Here is a 23,843-nt window from a genome sequence, read left to right as displayed (position 1 = left end):
AAGAATAAAAACAATAGGAGAGAGAGAATGGTAAGAGGTATAATGTATGGCGACTCAATGATCCGTGGTGTTCAAGATAGGATGCGTGAGGAGTGTTTGCCAGGAGGAACAATAGAAAGGGTGGCTATGGCAATTAAGAGAGGTGAAAGGGTGGATGAGATGATTGTGATGGTAGGAACGAATGACTTGAGTGGTGATGTAAGTTGGGCAGCGAGAGATATGAGGTTTTTGCTTGAAACTGTACAGAAGAAGACAGAGAGAGGAAAAATAGTGTATGTGTTGCCTAGGTATGATAATGATGAACTGAGCAGAAGAGTGGTGATATTGAATGGCATAATAGCAAGAATGTGTGACAAGAGAGGACTGGTATATGTGGATGCTTGGAGTGCGTTTGAGGAAAGAGAGGAATTGTATGCCAGAGACCGTTTACATTTGAATGAAGAAAGACGTAGGCATCTGGAGAGATTGTTGTTCTGAACGAGTCAGTGTGTCCCAGGGAGGATGATAGCAGGGGTGGCCTCTTGTGGGAATGGATACTTGGGAGAAGGGAGACGATGTCAGGTAACTCTGAGCCCAGTGGCGTCTAGAATGGATAATGCTATAGAAACAATGATATTTATATGCTTTATACTAATGCCAGGAGTATCCGGAATAAGGGAGAGGAATTGGTGGTGCAGATAGCATCAGCCTGGCCAAAAATTATTGAGATCACTGAGACGTGGTTGACAGTAGGGGATATAATAACAGGAATAGAAGTTGCTGGGTACAGCATTTTTCGTCAGGATAGGAGGGGAAAGCATGGTGATGGGGGTACTGCTTATGATAAGTGATGACCTATGTCCTTTAAGTGTGGAGGCTTTGGAAGGAAGTGAGACAAATGATTTTGAGAGCATATGGTGTGAGGTAGAGGTAGGCAAGACAGGATATTTAGTGGGGTGTTGCTACAGACCCCAGGAGCATGGAGGATGGGGACCAGGAGATGTTTAGACAGCTAAGTTTTGCAAGTGCAAGAAGAATGATTGTTATGGGAGATTTTAACTACAGTAGTATAAATTGGAGAGAGGAACATGCATGTAGCAATAGTGGAATGGAATTTCTAGAATTCTTGAGGGACAAATGTCTTAGGCAACATGTAACAGAGGGAACAAGAGGTTCAAGAGTTTTAGATTTGGTTATAGCTTCAGAAGAGTTGATAATAACTGAGATGACATCTCTCCCACCAGTTGGAGAGAGTGACCATATGGTTTTGACTTGGAAAATGAATAGACATGCAGGAGTATCAAAGAGACGGGAACTTATGTGGAATTATAATGCAGGTGATTATAATAGTCTTAGACATCAACTTCGGGAAGTTTCATGGAGGGAGGAATTGGAAGGCCGGGATATCGTTAGTGCGTTGGAAATTGTGAAAGAATATTTGTTAGCAGCAATGGTAAGTTGTATACCACGAGTGAAGAAGAGGACACAATTTGGAGTAAAGTGGCTGACAAACAATATTAAACAGGAATTGCATGTGAAAAAGAGGCTATGGAAGAGATATAAGGAGACAGGTGAAGAATATAAGACACAGGCCAGAAGAGTGACTAGTGTGGTAAGGAAAGCAAAACTGGAATATGAGAGGAGATTGGCCCTAAGATCCAAAGAAAATCCTAGGGAATTTTTTAGCTATGTGGCCAGTAGGAGGAGAAATGACTGTGGAAGAATGAAATTGTGGGTTAAAAATGGGAATAGAGTGACTGATGCAGAGGACATAGTGGAATTGTTCAATGACCACTTTATTGGAGTATTTCATCCTGGAGGAGTCGGTTTTAATGCTAGAGGGATAGGGCAGGTTCAAGGTTTAGAGGTACAGGAGGAGAGTGTGTTTCATATACTGAGAACTCTGGATGTCAATAAAGCTTTGGGACTGGATGGTATTTCACCATGAGTTTTGAGAGAATGTGCTAGGGAACTGACAGTGCCTTTAACATGGCTTTTCCATGAAAGTCTGTCTTCGGCAAAGGTGACCAGGGAATGGAAGGAAGGTAAGATAGTGCCATTGCATAAGGTTGGTAACAGACTGGAAGTGTCTAATTATAGACCAGTTTGTGTGTCATCAGTAATTGTTAAGATCTTGGAGAAAGTAGTGAGGGACCGTATACAGCACTGGGCAGATGAGGGTAATGTTATCTGTGAGAGTGAACATGCATTTGAGAAAGGGTGCTCTTGTTTTAGCAATATGCTAGCCTTTTATAATAAAGTTACAAGAACATTAGATGAGGGAACGGCATATACTGCAATTTTCTTAGACTTAACAAAGGCATTTGACAGGGTGCCACATGATAAGCTGATATTTAAGTTGCAACACATGGGTCTGGATGTCAGATTGGTCAACTGGATTCAGGATTGGCTGTCTGATAGGTATCAGAGAGTTATGCATGGTGGAGCAGTTTCAAGGAGACAGAAGGTTACAAGTGGGGTCCCACAGGGCTCAGTACTAGGACCTATATTGTTTAACCTTTATATCAATGACATTGCAAGGGGATATTCAGTTGTTTGCGGATGATGCGAAGCTGGGAAGGATTATTAGTAATAGTGCAGATGTGGTAGCCCTGCAAGAGGATTTGAATAAGCTAGATAGATGGGCAAATGAATGGGGGTGTCAGTTTAATGCAGCAAAATGTGAGGTCTTGAAGTTTGGGAAACATCGATGGGATGCTGCATACTCTATGGGAGGAGTTATACTGGAGGAAGTTGGGGAGACGAGATCTGGGGTTGATGATTGATAGAAACCTGAAGTTTAGGGGACATATTGCAAAGGTGGTGAAGGTAACACAGAGGATTGCTGCAATTATGAGAAGGACACTGACCTGCAGAGATAAGAGGGTTATCATTCCATTGTATAAGTCTCTGATCAGACCACACTTGGATTATTGTTCTCAGATTTGGTCCCCAAGATTTGAAGGGGATAAATTAACTGTGGAAAAGATACAAAGACGGATGACAAAGATGGTCTCAGGACTGTACAAGGATAGTTATGAGAATCGGCTGAGGGAATGTGGACTGCAGAGTTTGGCAGATAGAAGGAGGAGAGGTGATATGATTGAGACTTTTAAACTGTTGAGAGGTGGTTACAGGGTTGACACTGGGGAGTTCTTTCACTTGGTTGAACAGCTGGAGTGATGACAAGAGGCCATCCCTGGAAGTTACGAAAAGAAACTGTGAGCAAGAGGGTGAGGAGTGGTTTCTTTGCATGGAGGGTGGTTGAGCTGTGGAATGCATTGCCTGATAGAGTGGTGAGGGTGAGAACGGTCAATGAGTTTAAGGAGTGTTATGATAGACTTTGTGTTTCTTAGGGGGAACCTACCCTCGATGAGTCTTGACAGACTGTATGTTCTTAGGAAGGACCTCCCACGATGAGTCTTTTGACTTCATGGAGGCCTGAATAATAATAATAATAATAAAATTTATTCAACAAGTAACCCACCAATCGAATGGAAAAGCAATAGTTATTTCTATCTTTAAAAATGGTAGTAGAGATGACCCTAAAAATTATAGAGATATAAGTATTCTAAATTCCTGGTAGATAAAGGTTTTCAAAAATATTTTGAAAGCTTTATTTTAGAAGTACAGTCATCCCGTGATTTACGTCGAGATTCCAGTGCATCCGGCAGTACATTGATACGTTAAATCAACAGATTTATAGGGGTTAGGGACTTAACCGTAATAAGTATACTGTAATTTTAATTTTTAAACTTTATAAAACTGTACTGATACTGCCACTATACAACAGGAGAATAATCACCCAAAATCTTCATTTACAATCACATCTACATTACCTTCCTTATGTGAAGGACCAAGCTGTGGGCTCTTCTGGTGTAACCTTGGTTTTCTTGATGAAAATGTCCAATGTGCTTTGCTTATTCCTCTTCTTCTTTTCATGATAAATTTGTTTATAGCAAACAAACGCATCATTTACCTACTCATCATTCATGGTGGAAGATCCTTCACCATGAATTGTTTAACTATCTCTTCTTGTTTCCCTTCTCCCACTTCCTTTATTTGTTCTTCCTCTTCTTCATCACATTGTTCTTTCAGTTCAACCAGTTCTTCATTGGTCAACTCTTCGGGGGTACTTTCTATCAGTTGAACTATATCGTCATCATTCATTTCAAGATTCAGATTGTTTGCTAGGCCCACTATTTCTTCACTCAATTTACAAAGCTTTAATTTTTTTTTCAAAACTTCCAAAATCGTGCACAAACCTTTTTTAATGTCTTTTTCCATATGCCACTCATATATTGAGAGGTCACTTCATCCCAAGTCACAGCAATATTTTTAATAGCATGATAAATATTGAATGCTTTTCAGAATTGCATGAGAGTCTGATCATTTCTTTCTCTAGCAGAAATGTCTTGTGAAAAAGTTCTCCATAGATAATAAGCCTTAAACACTGAAAGAACTCTCTGATCCATTGGTTGGATCAATGAAGTAGTGTTTGGAGGCCAAAACATGACCTTGATCTTGGGGGTAAAGATCACTGGTGTAAGGTGGATGACCTGGAGCATTATCTAGAATTAATAAAACTTTAAATTCTACATTTTCTTTCACACAATAGCTTTCCATTTCACTCACATGACAGTGAGTGAAAGATTAAGGCATCCTCAAACAATTTTTGAGCCATGCACAACTTCTTATTGTTCCGATAATGAACTGGAAGAGTATGCTTTCTAATGTTTCTGAAGGCTCGTGAATCCTCACTGTGCCATATCACAAATGGTTTCAGTTTATATACAGCCACACTATCCCCTAACAGAATCGTAATAATGTATTTTAAAGCTTTGAAAAGGCATAGATTTTAGCTTTTGTCTGCTCAGACATTTTTTTTCCAAAACAAGGAGATCTCATTCATATTAAATATTTGCAGTGGCAAATAATTTTATCCAGTTTCTCCACAACTCCTTGGCAGGCTTCTCATTAATCAACCTGAAGAAGTGTGGAATTTATAGTTGTAATTGGGCCCTGCTTTCTCCTTCAACATGTTGAAGAGACTTGGTGCCATAACAGTTATGATCATGGTGCTAAGGGATATGTGCTTTGGGTTCAGGTCCTCTATCCATCATGCGAGTAGCTTTTCCATATCACCGATAGGACCTTGTCGTTGCTTCTTCACTATCATCGATTTAATGGAAGCAGATCCTTTCACAGCCTCTACGATTTTACTCTTATTTTTCAAAATGATCGTCACTGTTGAATGAAAATCCAAAGTTGTGTGCGAGGTCATATTGACTGGCCTACCAGCTTCATGTTGCTTTATAACTTGTAACTTCCCCGTGATTCTTCACTAGGTTTTTTGATTGGGCATGATGTTACTTATTCCCTCATGGGATCACGGACGAATGTCCGTGATCCCATAAGGGAATAAATAACATCATTCGAATGGACGTAATTTGAACTGATGTAAGTCGAGGAATGACTGTACAAAATTATTATTATTATTACATTTTTGAAAATTATGGAGACAACTACCATGTTAGAATTATTATTATGACACCTCCAGGGAGTCCAAAGATTCATCGAGGGAGAGCACCTCCTCTACAACTCTCCACCACTCAATCCACCAACTACTACTACTTCCATCATCTGCACCAATGCCATCTACCGCTGACCACCGCTGCTAGAATGGATTTGGAAATGGATGTATGGATTTAAAAAAGTACAAATCATGTACAGACCCATCCTTTTCCCTAAAATTAATAATAGAGAAAAGAAGAGAATACAATTTAGAAATACATATCGCATTTGTTGACTTTGAAAAAGCATTTGATAAAGTTAAAAGAAATATTTTATTTAACATATTAACCCCCCAACCGCCCACGACGTCTATAGACGTTCAGCTAAATTTGGATATGAAGCACTAACGCCCATTGAATAACATGGATAAGAAGTGCAGTTTGATGTCACTATTTCATCCACATCGGCCGGTAGGGAGGTTAAAAGAAAGACAAATACCAAGTAATATTCTAAAATTTATCATAAGTATATATGAAAATAATCAAATACAGATAAAATTAAATTATGAACTATCATATCCGACAGAGATAAACCAATGAATCCAACAGGGATGTTCCCTTTCAGCAACTCTTTTTAATATTTATCTAAATGAAATAATAATAAAATGGAATAAAAATTTCTATCAAGATTCCATCAAAATTTCCAACTTTCTCCTACTGTGAACTTAAACATTCTCCTTTTTGCTGATGATCAAATAATAGTTACAAATTCTGAAGATAACTTACAGAAAGATATTTTAAAGATTATGGAATGATAATATCAACAGAAAATCAAAAACCATGCCCTTTAAAGGACAAGATTTTAGAACAGGTGACCTTTTATGAGAATTCATGTAACTACCCAGGATGTATGATTACATATGAAAAAGATATAAACCTAAAAATTGCAAAATATTTAAAAATGACAGGTGTAATTAACTCTATATTTAAACATAACCTAGTTCAAAAACAAACCAGACTAAAAGTATACAATACATTAACCCTACCTTTCCTATTGTATCAAATCAAAATCTGGACAATAAAACAAAAAGACTAAGATTAATAATAGAGAGATTAATAATTAATAATAGAAAGATAAAGATAAATAATAACAGCTGAAATGAAGTTTATGAGGAAAAGTGTAAAGTATACTCTATTTGATCACAAAAGAAATTATGAAAGAATTAAACCAGGAATCAGTAATGGAAAAAATTTATAAATATAAATGGATGGAACATTGAAAAAATGAAAACAGAAAGATTATCAAAACAAGCCTTAAATTACAAACCATGAGGAAAAGGAAAATAAAAGACGTCCTCTAAAGAGATTCAATGATAACCTCTAAGGCTGGAAGGCCACTCTAGGCCTATCCTTGAAAAGCATGATGATGATTATTATTATTCATAACAGTGTGTTACGGTATAAACAGGGCCAGAAGAAAAAATAAAAATAAAAATTATTCGGTTACTAATATTTTGCTGGATTTCAAACCAGTATATTCTAAGCTCAAATTGTAATATTTTATGATGACCCTACTCTTAAAAGGTCACAAGACCTATAGCACCATGTGTGGGCAAGTGATTAAGGAAAAGAATGTGGACTTTTGATATGTTTCTTGTGTGAGATTCGAGGCTGTACTCAGTTAGGAAAACAGTATGGGAGAGTTTGTTCCAAAGAATATATGTGATGGTTTGAAGGAAGCTGATGAAAAGTTAGTTCAGTTTGTTTGGAGTTGGACAGTGTATGGGTGTTAGCCAGTGGCTGTTTTAGTTCTTACTTGGTTAAAAGAAGTTGGTGGAATGGTAGCAGCCAGTTCAGCGGATCAGTGCCCATGAAAGTAACTATAAAAAAGACACAGCACTGAAACAATGAGCATCTATGATAAAGTAACTGAAGAGCATCTGTGAGGGAAGGATCATGTGTTAAGCAGATTGCCCTCTTCTGAATATCATCAAGAATTAGGGAGGTCTTGGATTGTTATGTGCCATCCAATCGTTTTCGACCCTTGGTGATCCTGTGAACAAAGGCTCTCCATCCCATTTGGTCTCTTGTCCTTTCTTTCAGTAATTGTAAGTTCAAGTTGGTAAGTTCTTTGTACTCCATCCAGCTCTTTTGTCATCTTCCTCTTCTTTTCATTCCCCCAATATTACCCAACATAACTGACTTTTCCAATGATTCATCAGCTTGCATAATATGTCCAAAGTTAGTTTGTATAAATAATGTTTGTATTTGTCTCAAATATTGTTTTTTTTTTTTTACTTTAAAACGTTTTGGTGTTATTTTGGTTGGATTGGGGCATATTTTTAGATTTCTTTTTGTTATATTTTTCATATTTTTAGAATTTAAAAAAAATTTTCTTTTGTATCCAGAGTTAAAATGCTAGTATTTTTATGATTGGCTTTCATGTGTAGAGTTGTTGAGTCAGGAAACAAAGAGTAGGGGCATGCAGCTGGAGAGAGGGACTTGTGTACATAACTCACACACAGGGAATGCCCAGACTCCGGTCACTTTGGACAGTGACCCTTGCATACTATTGATCCAGTCTTCATCCAGGCATGACCTGGCAGAGTAAGCGGCAACAGGATCATTCACCGGCTGACTGGGAAGCCCAAACAGATGCTTTACCATTGGGTTCGGTCTTGTGCACTATCTGATGGCCAGCCTGCAGAAGGCTGTTTTATTGCTGTATCCTCAAATGAAGCAGAAACTGGCTACCTAGTTTAATAACAATAATAGTGTAATGAGTATGTTCAGCAAGGCCATCACCCAAACTGCATGTGAAAAGAAAGAGGGGCAGAAACCAGAGGCCCTACTCCAGGGATGAAACATGGCAGAAGCCACACCTCCAAAAAAAGCAGGGTGGTGATGGTGGTCCACAATGATGAATGACATCTACCACCTACCTAGAAGTGTAGTTGGCATTTCCTCACAACTAGAGAAGATATGCATTTAAGGTGGCAATACTCTCCCCACTAGAGCCCCTTTTGTGGAAATAGGTCATTACCATGAAAAGGTGACTTGACTGGGAGAGGCTTTATATTATGTGATCACTGGCCCAAGTGTGGTAAGTCACAAGACTTACTTGGATGTTGAAAAGACCTAGATGTAGGTGGATTGATGCAAATAGAAGTGTCTTAAGGAAATATCTAAAATGTAATTTCTGACAATATTAGTCCTGACTGATAATGCTAATTTGGAGGAAAATTGTTGGTAAGAAGTTATTGATAATGTGTGAACTTTTTTGTATAGTACCATCATCGTATTCTTTATGCTCCTTGAGGATATATATCAGGAATTTGATCATGAAATATTTTTTTTCTTCTGGTGTTTATAATGTAATGCTGCACTACTAATACCATATTTGACAACATAAAGTTGTGCATAAATTCACATGCATAGATGACAACAAATATGAAAGTCTTGTTGACTGTTATTTTTGATAGTGAGATGTTCACACTGTTCAGGATATGAGTATGTATGAGAGGTATGAAATTGCAAATGATCATTATGTAGTTCTCAGCAAGATGAAAATGAAAACATTGAAATACATGAAAAAAAAAAAAAATATATATATATATATATATACACACACACACACACATGCTCATCTAATTCTTCATTTACATGGCGGTAGATTGGTTCCAGAAAAAAATGTATGAATGAAAACCGTCTAATAAAGAATACAGTGCATATGATAAAATAGAAGAATGGTTCCAGATGTGAAAACCTGATCCGAACAATAAGTTATTTTCAAGCAAAACACATGAAAATCATTGAATAAAACTCTATTTAATTTTACCATACATATGTATATACATATGTGTCTTCTTAAAGAAAATAGTATGTCACTCATAAAACCGATTCAAAAAGGCCCAAATACACCCGCACATATGGTTATTAGTTAAATTTTATTCACTCCCTTTCTGACAGTAGCCGCATTCTTTTGTGTGAGAATTTTATTTTGCTTTATTAATTGTTGTTCTAATAATTTTGAAGATTGATTTTTTTTTTTACCACGAACTCTGTAATTAATCGTTGTGATCCTGTTTTGACTAGATCTTTGTATAATTCTTCATATCGCACCATACATGACTTCAGTTCGCATTTAAACTATTCAGCTCGTTCAGTATTTGGATCATTTGTAAGAAAATGACTTTGCAATTTACTAGCCATTTGAAGCCCTTCTTTAATTAATCCTGCAGTGAGTGGAATCTCATCATCATCATCATTTTTTTCTTTTGCATAGAGATTCTCAAAGACAGCTTCTATTATTTCGTCATCACTAACAGCCTTGTCAACCTTCAATTCTTCAATATCTGCAGATGAAAAACCATTAAATCCTTCTCTGCCAACTGCATGTGCTAATCTGATGATATTGGGATGTTCAATTGTATGCAAAAGTACAGAGTTTTTCTTTTTCATACATTCTGGCCAAGTAGCTTTCTAGCATGCATTTAAAGTTGATGGTTTCAATTCTGATAACACCAACTTAGCAAGTTTGATGCAATCCAAAATAGAAAATTTCTTCCACACCTCAATAAATTATAAATTATTATTGTCAGTAAATTATCTTTATCTAGTTTATCCAAAATGTATTGGAATGTTATTCTTATGTAGTACATTTTGAAGGTAGTGATCACACCCTGGTCTAGGAGTTGTATTAAGGATGTTGTATTAGGTGGCAGAAAACAAAAATTCCACATTTGGGTGTTCTAAAATAGAATTGCCAGGCGCATTGTCTATAATCAATACCATCAAATAGTGTTTAACTTCTGGAACAAAACATTGATGGAACCATTCATTAAAAATTTCTTTTGTAACCCATCCTTTTTTGTTTACCTTCCACTGCACTGGTAACATATTAAAATCCACACCTTTCATTGCCTGCGACCTTGGGGATTGATATTGAACCTTCTCCAGCTGCTAAACAACCTAAAATTTGGATCTTAGTTTCTAAAGAAATAGCTTTTCTTCTTCTGTCAAACTGAATTATTTGACATCATGGTTAATGGAGTAATTACGAAAATATCTGAAAATAATCAATAATTAATTTTACTAATTTGATATTATGCCTACAAAACTTCAAAATTTAATACATACCTGTATAACTCTATTGCACAAACAAAATTTTCATGAAAAAAACACGACATGTAAACATTTTGAATTGTAAACGAGAAATGATTGTTTAGCAAACAGCTTATCTCCTTCCAAGCAGCTTTATATAGGCAGGCTTCCTATAATGGACCAACTTAACTTCAAGAAGTCAGCATAGCACTCTTCTACTTCCAGGAACCAACAGCAAGTGAATATAATGGATTATCTGTCGGCTTAACTTTGGGGATTCGTAATCACAAAAATTACGTTGCCACAATTATCTACATTCTGTAGCATAGAGTAATCCCTGATATTTAAAACATCGAAGGAGGTCCCCAAAATTCAAGTTTAAGTACATATGTACCGTCTAGGAAATGATAATTATAATGGAAATACCTTTTTAACAGAACAGAAATTTTAAAAATAAGTGCCATTTGAACCGTGTTAAATCAAAATATGTAAAAATGGACTTGCTTTTGTTTTTTAAACCATGTTATTTCAAAATTGTGTAAAAAAAAAAAGCCATGTAAAAAGAGAATTAGTGTATGTATATATATATATAAGAAAGTTTTAAACAGAACCAAAGCTAATCAGCTTTCAGAGGTGAATTTTAGTAGACTTGTAGTCAAGTCAAGTTTACTAAATTCAAGAAACAAATGAAGACATACAATCCTTGGAGAGTGTGGTAAACTCTGAAGGAAGCATTGATTCATTCAGCCAAGGAAATATGGGGAGGTTCTTTACAAGGATAGTAAATTCTGAGGTTCAAACTTAGTTATTTTTTTAATATTTTTTTTTTATGTTGCTCCTACCCACAAAAAAAGGTTATTAGCAAACCTATAGTACATTTTGCACCATGGGTGGGCTAAAGATGTTCCCCTAATTTTATCAGTCATATGTGTGTGTGTATATATATATATATTTTATTTTATTTGTTACTTTTTTTACTTGAAACCCTGCTCTAGAAATCAAACATGAACCTTTTTCACTCCACATCAGACCTCCATTAAGTGGGATGGTGGTCTCACGCTGGGCTATGAAATTCATCTCCTATCTAAAAGCAATCACAAACCAACAGCTCACGGTGGGATTTGAACCTGCAGCCTGTTGGTTGGAGAGCAGGTATATTAACCATTTGGTCAACCAGGCTAGCAATTGTAGATTTGTTAAGTTAAAAAGGTCCTAGAAAAGAGAAAGCATATTGAGAGTTCCTGACAAAGAGTCAGCAGGTAACCTGAGAGTGTCATCATCAAATTCCTGACACATACCCCCAAGGGGTGTACAGGATAGTATTATGATAGTACTCCAGGAAACAGTTACATCATTACTAACTTCTTATCAACAATCTTCCTCCAAATTTATCTCTTATCTATGGAAATTAATTGTAACACTAACTAGCAACATACTAAATGGTGTTTAAAACAGTTTTAACTTATATACCTGAGAGTTGAATTCAAAAGTAAAGTGGTTGATGAAAGACTAGTAACAGATACGAGCGCTGAGACTTTTAATGGAAAGAAGAGAAGGCATCATTGGCAGAATCGTATGAAAAATGGAGATGCATTAGGAAATAGCTTGCATTTTGTAGTTAGCATTTAGGAATTTGTGAATGCCTTCATACAGTAACACCTTAAATTAGCTCTAATCACATGGTGATTTAAACAGAATGAGAGAGGGATTAGCAAAACAGTATTGCAAGAATTGCAGGAAAAGGTCCTGATAAGATCTGGGCACGCTGATGCAGTTAAAAGCAACTTAAAAGACAAATGGTAAAACATCTATATATAAAACAAGATTGGAGTCCTGATGAATAAAAGACATAGTTCCCCTCTAAAAGAGGAAAATTGATGATCAGATCAAGTTAACTGAATTATGTAATTCTGTCATCATATCCTCAGCACTTCTTGTGTGCATCAGGAATTTGATGATGATAGTAAATGTTGATTGTGGATGGGGTGGTCACTAAAATGAAAAATATATTTTGCAGTGAGAACTGCAGTGGCTGAATTATGCTTATCTAGTTGAATATCACAGGTATTTGTATATCTCCTTTTAACTTAGAAATGCTTTAAAATCAGTCCATCTTTAATGACATGAAAAGCAATTGGTTTTTCTTAGTTATTTTCTGTTTACATTAATTTACAAACTTTAAGTATTAATTATCATAATTTATATTTAACATTTTTAAAAATGTAATAAAGGAATCGATTTTTTTTATATAGAATCATTCAACATTATGCTTTAAGAGAAGAAACAGGAGCCCTAGTGCCTAGTTCTATGGACCAAAATAAGGTATTTAAGTTTATTGCTGTTTTTCAATTGATTTTGAAACATTTATTGAGAATGCTATTATTTCACTCAGTGTTGTTGGATTTGATATCATTAAATAATTGACATAAACCTTCGTTACACTTTTCTGAATTTTTTTGTCATCACCATAACTTGATAAGGAAACTGTATCTGACCTGATGCTATTAAACACTTATAGTATTATGATATTCAGAAGAAGAAAACTAAAACCAAAGCTGGATCCTTGGATAGTGAATTCTGTTTCTTCCTTTCTTTTAGTGTTGCATGGTGATCAGCATTCATTTTAGAAATTATGGACTTTACAACCGTGTTATAAATAACTCTTTTAATTTTCCGACGTTTCGATCTTCATATTAAGATCATCATCTGGAGCATATACAATATACAGGACAAGCTGAGTTACATTACATACAGTAAGCTAGAGAAACAATGATTTGATCACAGGTTATTCTACTGGCGTGACCTCTAGTGAAAAGAAAAAAAAAAATTACAAGTTAATTAATTATTTAGAAACTACATCAAGCTAAATTTTATATATAATAACATGAGCAAACATTCTTTCTTATAGATAGTTTTCTTTCAGTAATAATGATGTCCTATTTTTAGCATTACAATTATTTTTGATTTAGGATCCTGGATTATCTACAGTCCTGTTTATTACAGCCACTCTTAGAGAGGAAGGTTCTGTGGGTCGAATATGTGCCTTCCATATGTTTGGGATTTTTAGACCATCATTATTGTTCAGATTGGGGTGGTTGATAATAATCTCACAGGCTTCCTTAAATTTGCATTCATACCATGTTTTGGTGTGATGTAAACAACTAGTGCTTTTCCAGTCAATTCTAAGTAAGGTGTTCAGGGCATGATCAGAAAGGTCAGCCTCACCATAGTTATTATATTAATGTGTCTTTTATGTTCTTTTTGTCTGATAGGAATTGTGTGTCCTGTTTCCCCTATATGTGGTATGTTACAGATACAATAAATGCGGTATAACTCCAGGGTGGGCCAGTGGAGGGAGTGGGTTTTTGGATGAGTTGAGTAAGCTTTTTAATTTTGCAGGGGGTTTTAAGGTGGCTTTGAGGTTGTATTTTTGTAGTATTCTATTTATTTTATCTGATGTCCCTTTAATGTAAGGAATGGTTATAGTTTTATTGTAGTCTTGTTTATCTTTGTTTTTTTATTGAGGTCTTGTAGAGAATTTTGTTAATAGTGTTTTTGGCTGTAACCATTTTTAGAAAAGTATTGCTGATAACTTTAAATTCGTCTTTCAGTGCATGTTCATTGGAGCAGATCTTCAAAGCCCTGTTTTTTAGAGTATTAATGACACCTAGTTTTTGTGTTGGGTGGTGGTAGGAGTTTGTGTATATATTGGCCAGTATGTGTCAGTTTCCGGTAAACAGTGAAGGAAAGATTGCCAGAAGGAAGACATGTGACAAGTATATCTGGAAACAGAAGTGTGTTCTGTTTTTCAATCTCAGTTGTGAACTGTATGCGTTTGCGTTGTTTGTTTAGGTGGCCATGGAACCAGATCGCGAAAACAGGAATCTAAAGCATGTTGCTCAAAATGTTCCATATAAAAGTTAGCATGGGGGGGGGGGGGGGATAATGGCAAGCCCATGGCTGTGCCTTCTTTTTATAGGTAGAAAATGTTTTGCCATACAAAATAATCACAACGTAATACATGCCAAAGAGTGATATCTGGAGAGAATATGTTCTGTAAAAGAAGGATTGTGTCATTGATTGGGACATTTGTAAAGAGGGCAGAGACGTCAAAACTGACTAATAAATAATCTTTTTCTAATGTAATGTCTTTGATAATGTTTATGAAGTGTTGTGTGTTTCTGATATAGGAGGGAGAATGACCTACCAACTCCTTGAGTGTTGCTGCTAATTTCTTGGCTAGGTGATAATTCGGGCTATCCATTCCTTCGACAATCGGCCAGAGTGGTGTGCTTTGTTTGTGTATTTTCGGTAGCCCGTAAATTCTGGGAATGAGCGTAGTGCGGAAATAGTTTTTTGCTTGTATCTTCGGGCCATGTGGTAATGATTTAAGTAGTTTCTCTGTTTTCTTTTTTATTCTGTTGGTTGGGTTGTAGTTAACGAGTTGGTATGTATTATTGTCCGGGACTAGCAGATTCATTTTTTCTAAATAATTGGTTATTTTAGAATAATGGTGGCACTTCCTTTATCGGCTCTAGTTATTACAATGTTCAGATTTGCTTTTAATGATTTCACCGCTGTTAATTCGTGTTTTGTTAAGTTGCTTGTTATTGTTTTGTTATGATTTATATTTAAAATGTTGGCGGTTTCTAAACATATTTTGTCTGCTATGTTATTTGGGATGAATCTTAAGCCTCTTTCAATATTACAAATAAAATCCAGGTTGTTTCAATATTTGTAATATTGAAGAAAAAAGATGAGAAAAAAAATTGAGGAAAAAAGATGATTTATTAGTCAGTTTAGACGTCTCTGCCCTCTTTATGAATGTCCCAATCAAAGACACAATCCTTCTTTTACAGAACAAATTCCCTCCAGATATCATGGCACTCTTTGAGCATGTATTACGTTCTGGTTATTTTGTATGGCAAAACGCTTTCTACCTACATCGTGATTGACGATGTTTTTGCGATCTGGTCCCATGGCCCCAGACACTAGACACCTTCCTCAGCCACCTAAACAAACAACACAAACGCATACAGTTCACAACTAAGATTGAAAAACATAACACTTTCAACTTTCATTTCTAGATACACTCATCACACGTCTTCCTTCTGGCAATCTTTCCTTCACTGTTTACCAGAAACCGACATATACTGGCCAATATATACACATAAACTCCTGCCACCACTCAACACTAAAACTAGGTGTTATTAATACTCTAAAAAACAGGGCTTTGAAGATCTGCTCCAGTGAACATGCACTGAAAGATGAATTTAAAGTTATCAGCAATACTTTTCTAAAAAACGATTACTGCCAAAACACTATTAATAAAATTCTCTACAAGTCCTCAATAAAAAACAAAGATAAACCAGACTACAATAAAACTATAACCATTCCTTACATTAAAGGGACATCAGATAAAATAAACAGAATACTACAAAAATACAAGCTCAAAGCCACCTTTAAACCTCCTGCAAAATTAAAAAGCTTACTTAACTATACCGTATTTATTGCACTGTAACATAACATATATAGAGGGAAAAGAATGCACAATTCCTATCAGAGAAAAAGAACATAAACGACACATTAAATATAATAACTATGGTGAGGCTGGCCTTTCTGATCATGCCCTTGAACACCTTACTTAGAATTGACTGGAAAAGCACTAGTTGTTTACATCACACCAAAACATGGTATGAATGCAGATTTAAGGAAGCCTGCGAGATTGTTATCAACCACCCCAATATGAACATTAATGATGGTCTAAAAATCCCAAACATATGGAAGGCACATATTCAACCCACAGAATCTTTCTCGCTAAGAATGGCTATAAACAGGACTGTAGATAATCCAGGATCCTAAATCAAAAATAACAAATGTAATGCTAAAAATAGGACATCGTTGTTACTGAAAGAAAACTATCTATAAGAAAGAATGTTTGCTCATGTTATCATAAATAAAATTTAGCTTGATGCAGTTTCTAAATAATTAATTTGTAATTTTTTTCCTCACTAGAGGTCATGCCAGTAGAATAACCTGTGATCAAATCATTGTTTCTCTAGCTTACTGTATGTAATGTAACTCAGCTTGTCCTGTATATTTGTATATGCTCCAGATGATGATCTTAATATGAAGATCGAAACGTCGGGAAATTAAAAGAGTTATTTATAACACGGTTATGAAGTCCATAATTTCTAAAATGAAAAATAAATTCTGTTTTGTAAGATTATATATATATATATGTGTAGAAAGTGTTGGTCTTGCACTACCTGTAGGATCAGCTAGACTTGCATCACTTGCAGGCGCAAACTTGACTTATTTGTCTGTTTGCTTACTTGGGAAATGGAGTAAAAACCAGGTTTAAAATTGCTTGGTATTTTTAACATATATATATATATATATATAATCTGAAGGAGACACTCATTGAATTGCTTCATTATTATCCATGGAGTGTAGAAGGTCAATTCATGATAAGCATTTACTCCACTGTCATATTGTTTGAGAGTGAATGCTCATGACAAACAAGTAATTGAAAAGTATCATGAAAATCTGAATGAAAATATGACATAAATCTCAATAAATAAAATGAAACTAATAGCATTTCAAGGCAAAGAAATTAAAAGATGCAAACTAGTCATCCACAACAAAAGTAATAGAACAAGTGAACAAATTTAAATATCTTGGAAATTACAGTTATGCCCAATGGATAAACTGACATTGCATGTAAAAAGCAAAAATTCCTAGCAGTCATTGGAACTTTGAACAAACACTTCAGAAAACAGATGTCTAGAACCAAATAAATAAAACTTTATAAAACAATAGCCAATAGTCAAACAATCCTGAAATATGGCAGTGAAACATGGTCTTAGGGAGAACGAGATAAAAGACAAGTGGAAGCTGCAGAAATGAAGTTCCTAAGAATGTTCGCAAGCTATGAAAGAATAGACAAGTTAAGAAATGAAGAAATAAGAAAACAATTATCCATAATTAACATAACAGAAGACATCACAAACAATAGAAAGAACTAGAAAAACCATGTAGAAAGAATGAATTGAGGACAGATGGCCAAATATTGTCTGGAAATATAAACCAAAGGGACACCAATCAAGAGGAAGACCCAGGAGGAGATGGGAAGAAGACTTTTTAAACCCTTGAAAATGTTACAGGCAAACAATTGCCTAATACGCGAAGTCAAGAAGAAGAGGATATATAAAGGCAGTGATTTGCTATACCTTGGTGGGCTGGAACTTAACGTGTCATATGAGCGGGTTATGCCTGTAGTGCCACATCTATCTTCGTGGAAGTGTGCTAATAGGTGTCACTGGCAATGTCTTCCTAAATTTCATAATTACATAGGTGTCTCATAACTTAGTAATTTATGGCAAGGTCTAATGCACTGTACAGGATTCTGCACAATGATCTCTATAAACATTGATATTTCATTTCTGGATCCCTTTGAGAATTCAGTTGTAAATGGTTAAAACATCCATTTATTGTCCTATCATTCTTATTAGATACGATACTTCTTGCAAACTGGTTGCATGGCTGAACCTTAATTCCACTTCAAGTACCACATGACATGTGTTGCCAAATAGATATTTAATAGTTGCTTTTAAATCTTTTGTTGCCAGATATAACTGTTATATTGATTCTCATAATTACTTTTTTTGATAATTATCTGTTAAGTACATTAATAATATGTACTTATTTACAATTATTGAAATTATGGCTTGCATTATAAATTACTATTACTATTATGTGACACCTCCAGGGAGAGTGTGCCAACAGCATCGAACGATTGTGCCCTGTCTAACTACTAACCGTGCTCAAACTTGCTTAAGCCATTAGTAGCAGAGGCTCTATCAATCGACCAATTGAATCTCATCCACAAATGATTGTAAATCTGTCATATATTTTAGCACCACTGAGTGGTGTAAGGGTCAGATAATCCAACGATCTTGCACTAGAAATCCTTTTCAAGCCTTTAAGCTTCCAATAAGCAGGGTTGATAGTCTTACAACGAGGTAAAGAAATAATATGTACCATCTAAAGACTTTCTAAAGCATCCACTTGATCAACCAGACCAGCATGTATGTGTGGTCATCATTGACGTTAGCACCTATCAAAACATTTCAGTTTATTTAAGATACAAGGGATGTCCAGAAAGTAAGTTCTGTTTTTAAATATTTTCATTGCAGTGTTAAAATTGCAATGGTGCGCATGCATGCTGAGTTTGTTAATTCCTTAGCAAGGCGTTGGAGCCATTTTCAGACATTCTCGCAGTGCTTATGCTTCTTGGTCTGTGTTTATAATGTCTAAGAAATCTAATTGCCCACTGCATGTAAAATTAGGTCAGTTATCTGTTTCTTGAATGCGAGGAACATTAACGCAGCTGAAATTCATCGGCAAATTATTGAGGTTTATGGAGAACGTGCAATGAGTGATTCAATGGTATGAAGATGGGTAAGACTTTTTAATGAAGGAAGGACAGGTGTGCATGATGATGAACGGAGCAGGTGACCATCTTTAGTGACTAACAATTTGGTGTATTCAGTTGAAGATAAAATTTGACAGAATAGGGAATTCACTATGACATCACTCTCACTGCAATTTCCAGAAGTTTCACATTCATGTCTTCATGAAATTGTGTCAGAGAAATTGAATTGTCAGAAATTGTGTGCACGCTGGGTGCCGAAGTTGCTTACAGAACAACACAAAGTGAATCGCCTGGGCAGTGCATTGGAATTCTTGACATGCTACCATGAGGATGGCGATGCTTGCCTGAGCAGACTTGTCACTGGGGATGAGACTTGGGTGTCGCATGCAACCCCGAATCCAAACAACAGTCCATGAAGTGGAGGCACACCTCATCACCAGTCAAGACAACAGTTTCCACTCAGAAAATCATCTGCACTATCTTTTGGGACAGACAAAGAATTTTGCTGGTAGACTTCTTGGCTCCACAATCAACGCATGTACTGCCAAACCCTTAAGAAACTGCATCATGCAATCCAGAATAAACGACGTGGCATGCTTACCAGGAGCGTTGTTTTGATTCATGATAACTCTCACTCACACACACAGCTGGTGTAACACAACAACTTCTTACCACCTTCGGCTGGGAACAATTCCATCATCCTCCATATAGTCCTGACCTCATGCCAAATGACTTTCACCTGTTCAAACATCTGAAATCTTTCCTTGATGGCTGGCGGTTTCAGGATGACAACAAGGTCAAAGAAGCAGTCAATACGTGGTTTGCGTCACAGGCGGCAACCTTCTATGACAAAGGTATACAACTTTTGGTGTCCCGTTATGATAAGTACCTGAACAATTGCAGAAATTATGTAGAAAAGTAGTGAATGACTACTTTAATTTCCAATAAAGTTTTTTTTGTAAATATATTTTTTGTTACTCTGACAGCCCATCAGAACTTACTTTTCCGACGTCCCTCTATATTATAAAATAAATTGTTGCATTTGATATAACAAAACATTTTAGGTATTCCATTTTTAAAAAAATTTATTATACCATAAAAAAATATTAAATAAATGTTCAGTATATGACCAATTGGTTGCCGATAACTAGCATATGCTTGCAGACGGATTAACAGAATTGAATAATGAGTTGGAATGATTTGTGAAGAACATCGTGTTGTTTTCTGATTATGCATAAGTGGGAAAGGTGATATAAAAATTGTATAGAAATGATTTAAATAGATTAGTAGTGTGAGCAAAAGATAACAATTGAAGTTCAGATAATGTGTCGCAAAAGAGGGAAAAGCAGCTTGAGGGATCACGTGAAGAAAGCACTGACAAGCAGGGATATGGAAGTTGTTATTCCTCATAGGACTTCAGTACAACAGCATATGAAATACTGGGTACAGATTTGGTCACATGATTTTTCAAGACAAGGAGTGGAGAAAGATGATGAATTATTTTTATAAAGTAACATTTGGAACATGAAAATATACATAAAAAATCATTTATTTCCTCCATGTTTCATTGTTGTTACAAGGACATCAATGAGAAGAAGCAAAAGAGAAACAGCAAAACATTCCAACTCGCATGTGAAACGTGAGTAGTAACATAAGTTATGAAGAATGTTTTTCTGTTTTCCTTTTACTTCTTTTTGTTGTTCTTTTAACCAAGATGTCGTATGTAACTTATATATTTAAGTACCACAAATGTCCACTTTTGAATTAATTGGTGTATTCTGTTGCTTGTAGCAAAAGAGAACACTGATGTTCAGAAGTGAACCGTCATGTTAATTAAATACATAGGTTATACATAACATTAAAATAAATAAATAAAATTATGCACTTTGATTGTGATTACTTCCCAGAACTAGGAATATAAGTATACAGTTCAAGAACAGAAAAGTCGAATTTAAATGTAGCTACAAGTGACAGCCTGATTCCATTGAATGCTGTGGCTAATATCAATCACATTGCAAATGAAGTGAGATTTTTTCTGATTCCAAGCATCTGATGTAATTATAGTATTATGGACATGAGGGCCATCTACTAAGACGGCCCATATATCCAGTATACATCAAGTACTATATTAAAGTACTTGATATACACTAGGCAAAAATAGGGGATGTAATTTATATGAGTTATTGTATTAAAAAAAACTTTAGAGATACTGTTGATTAAGCTTATGAAGTAATTCTTGTAGATAAGCTTATACATTGGTCAGACATGCTTCTAATTTTTTAGGAAATGTTGTCATTTCCTAAAAAATTAAAGTATGTTTAACATCATCATCATCAAATTCCTGCCATGTACCCTCAAGGGGGCATACAGGATATGATAGAACTACATGAAAAATTTACATCATTACTAACTTCCTATCTACAATTTTCCTCCAAATCAGTCTGTTACTTGCCAAGACTCCAACATTATCAGATCTTATATTTCTATTGTCTAAGGCACTTTGTACCGTATCAATCCACCTATATCTTGGTCTTCCTCTGGCTCGTTTTTCTGCCAACCTGGCAGAGAACACTTGTTTTGCTAATCTTTCCTTGCCCATTCTGTCTAAGTGATCATACTACCTGAGATTAGCTCTGTTAATGCATTCCTGGATGCTGACAATGTCAAGGTCTTTCCTAATATCCTCATTTTTAATATGATATTGCCATTGATGCCATCTGTTCACGCCTCTAATCTTTCTCAGGACTCTCATATCTGTGGTCTCTAGTCTTTGGTCAAGTGTTTTACTTCTGACCCAGCTCTCAGATCTATAAGTTAAAATCGGTTTGAACACTGTCTTGTATACAGCTAATTTAGTGTTCCGACTAATTTTTCTCTTATTCCATATGAATTTATTCAGTTGACTTCCTACCATACCAGCTTTGTTGATTGTGTTGTCTATTTCTATATTTAATTTACCATCTTCACTAAAAATCGTGCCTAAGTAGCTGAAATGTTTTACTTGTTACAGGTTCTCTGTTCAAAACGCAGTTGACATTTTCAACGATTCTGCCTATTTTTATTGTTTTTGTCTTTTTATTGCTGACTTTCATACCATATTTGTTATAACAGTTATTCAATTATCCAAGGAATCATGCAGACTTGTAGCGGATTTATTTAGCAGTATAACATGATCTGCATAAAGCAAAGAGCTGACATTAACATCTCCAATTTTGATATCATGTTTAATACCACTTTCCTTCATAATGTGATCCATATAGATAATGAATAACAGAGGGGATAATGTACATCCTTGTCTCACACCAGATTTAACATTAAACCAACTTCCTGTACTTCCTTCAATTCTAACTGCTGACTTACAACTCAAATAAAGACTAAGTATTGCTTGATACAATGCCTCATTGACACCATATATAGCTGTAGCATATTGAATAGCTTCTCTCTTGACACCTTGTCATATGCCTTTTCAGATCGACAAAACTCAAGTATAGATCTTTGTTATATTCCCATGCTTTCTCAACTATTTGTCGTAAAGTGAAGATCTGATCCTGACAGCCTCTATTTGGCCTGAATCCAGCTTGTTCTTCACCAAGCTTTTCTTCCACGATTCTTCTCAACCGTTTCTCAAGTATACTTGCATATATCTTACCAGGAACATTCAGTAATGAAACGCCTCTGTAATTCTCATATTTAGTTTTATTTCCCTTTTTATATATGGGTACTATGAGAGCTCTACTCCAATCATCAGGAATTCGTCCCTCTGTCCAGGCTTTCTGAACTATGCAGTGCAGCCACTGTAAGACTCTTATACCACCATACTTCAGCATTTCTGGTCGAATATCATCAACTCCTGCTGCCTTTGCACATTTCAAACCTTTGATGGCTTTTTCTACTTCAAGTATAGATATGTATTCTTGACTGTATGCCTGGTCAGTGTTTTTTACCGCTGTGCTATCACTGCTTGTTTCATTTAGCAATTTTTCGAAGTAATTATTCCATACCTCAAGGATATCTTTTTCTCCCATTTTCATGTCACCTTTATCATCTCTAACTCCTTTTACAACACTCTTTCCTCCATTTCTAAGCTTCTTCAACAACCTTCAGGATATCTTACCACCTTCTTAATATTTATTTTCTATGTTCTTGCCCAAGTCCTCCCATGACTTTTGTTTAGATAGTTTTACACAGTGTTTTGCTTTCTTACATTTGTCTCTGTATTCTCTAAGAGCACAAGCTGATTTATTTGCCAGGAACTTTTGATATGCCTTCTTCTTTTCCTTCACTGCCTCTTTAACTTCCTGTGTCCACCATGGAGTTCTGATTTTTCTATCCTTGCAGACAATCTCACCACATGCCTCGCTGGCTGAATCAATGAGTGTTTTCTTCAAGGCTTGCCACTGAATCTCCAAGGTTTGGTTGCTGTTCTCAAACTCTTTCATTTTTTCTTCAATAATCTTTGTGTATTTTAGTCTACGGTTCACATCTGAGAGTTGCTCAACTTTTATTCTCTTTAAAACTTTCTTACATATTTTTATTTTCAATGTGAAATTAAATTTTATTCTGCTCAAGACTAAATAATGATTGCTTCCAATTTCAAATCCTCTGTACACTCTGGTGTCCTGCACCAGGGAGAAAACATCACTATTAACAGTAGCATAGTCAATGAGACTTCTCTTATTCCTTGCTTCTTCTCTCCATGTGAATTTGTGCACATTTTTATGTTGGAACATGATGTTAGTAATAACCAGTCCATGTCCTGAGCAGAAATCCAACTGGTATATGCCATTATTATTAGCTTTGCTCTTTTCTCC

At 35.6% G+C, this 23,843-nt stretch overlaps 1 protein-coding gene across 2 annotated transcripts in view; it reads left to right on the top strand.

Annotated features, from left to right (window-relative positions):
• The window catches only part of Golgin104 (coiled-coil domain-containing protein 186), a 502,507-nt gene that overhangs the window by 418,426 nt on the left and 60,238 nt on the right, over positions 1 to 23,843 (top strand). For both annotated transcript variants that reach the window (XM_090392368.1, XM_090392369.1), the window contains exon 15: positions 12,848 to 12,917. In XM_090392368.1, the coding sequence (XP_090248494.1) occupies positions 12,848 to 12,917 (70 nt within the window). The remainder of the gene's footprint in view (positions 1 to 12,847; positions 12,918 to 23,843) is intronic.

Source organism: Typopeltis vanoorti, chromosome 5, assembly GCF_054136105.1.
Source record: "Typopeltis vanoorti isolate ZY-2024b chromosome 5, IOZ_Tvanoo_1.0, whole genome shotgun sequence".
In the NCBI taxonomy this organism is placed as follows: domain Eukaryota; kingdom Metazoa; phylum Arthropoda; class Arachnida; order Uropygi; family Thelyphonidae; genus Typopeltis; species Typopeltis vanoorti.
This window is presented reverse-complemented; position numbering and strand designations above follow the sequence as displayed.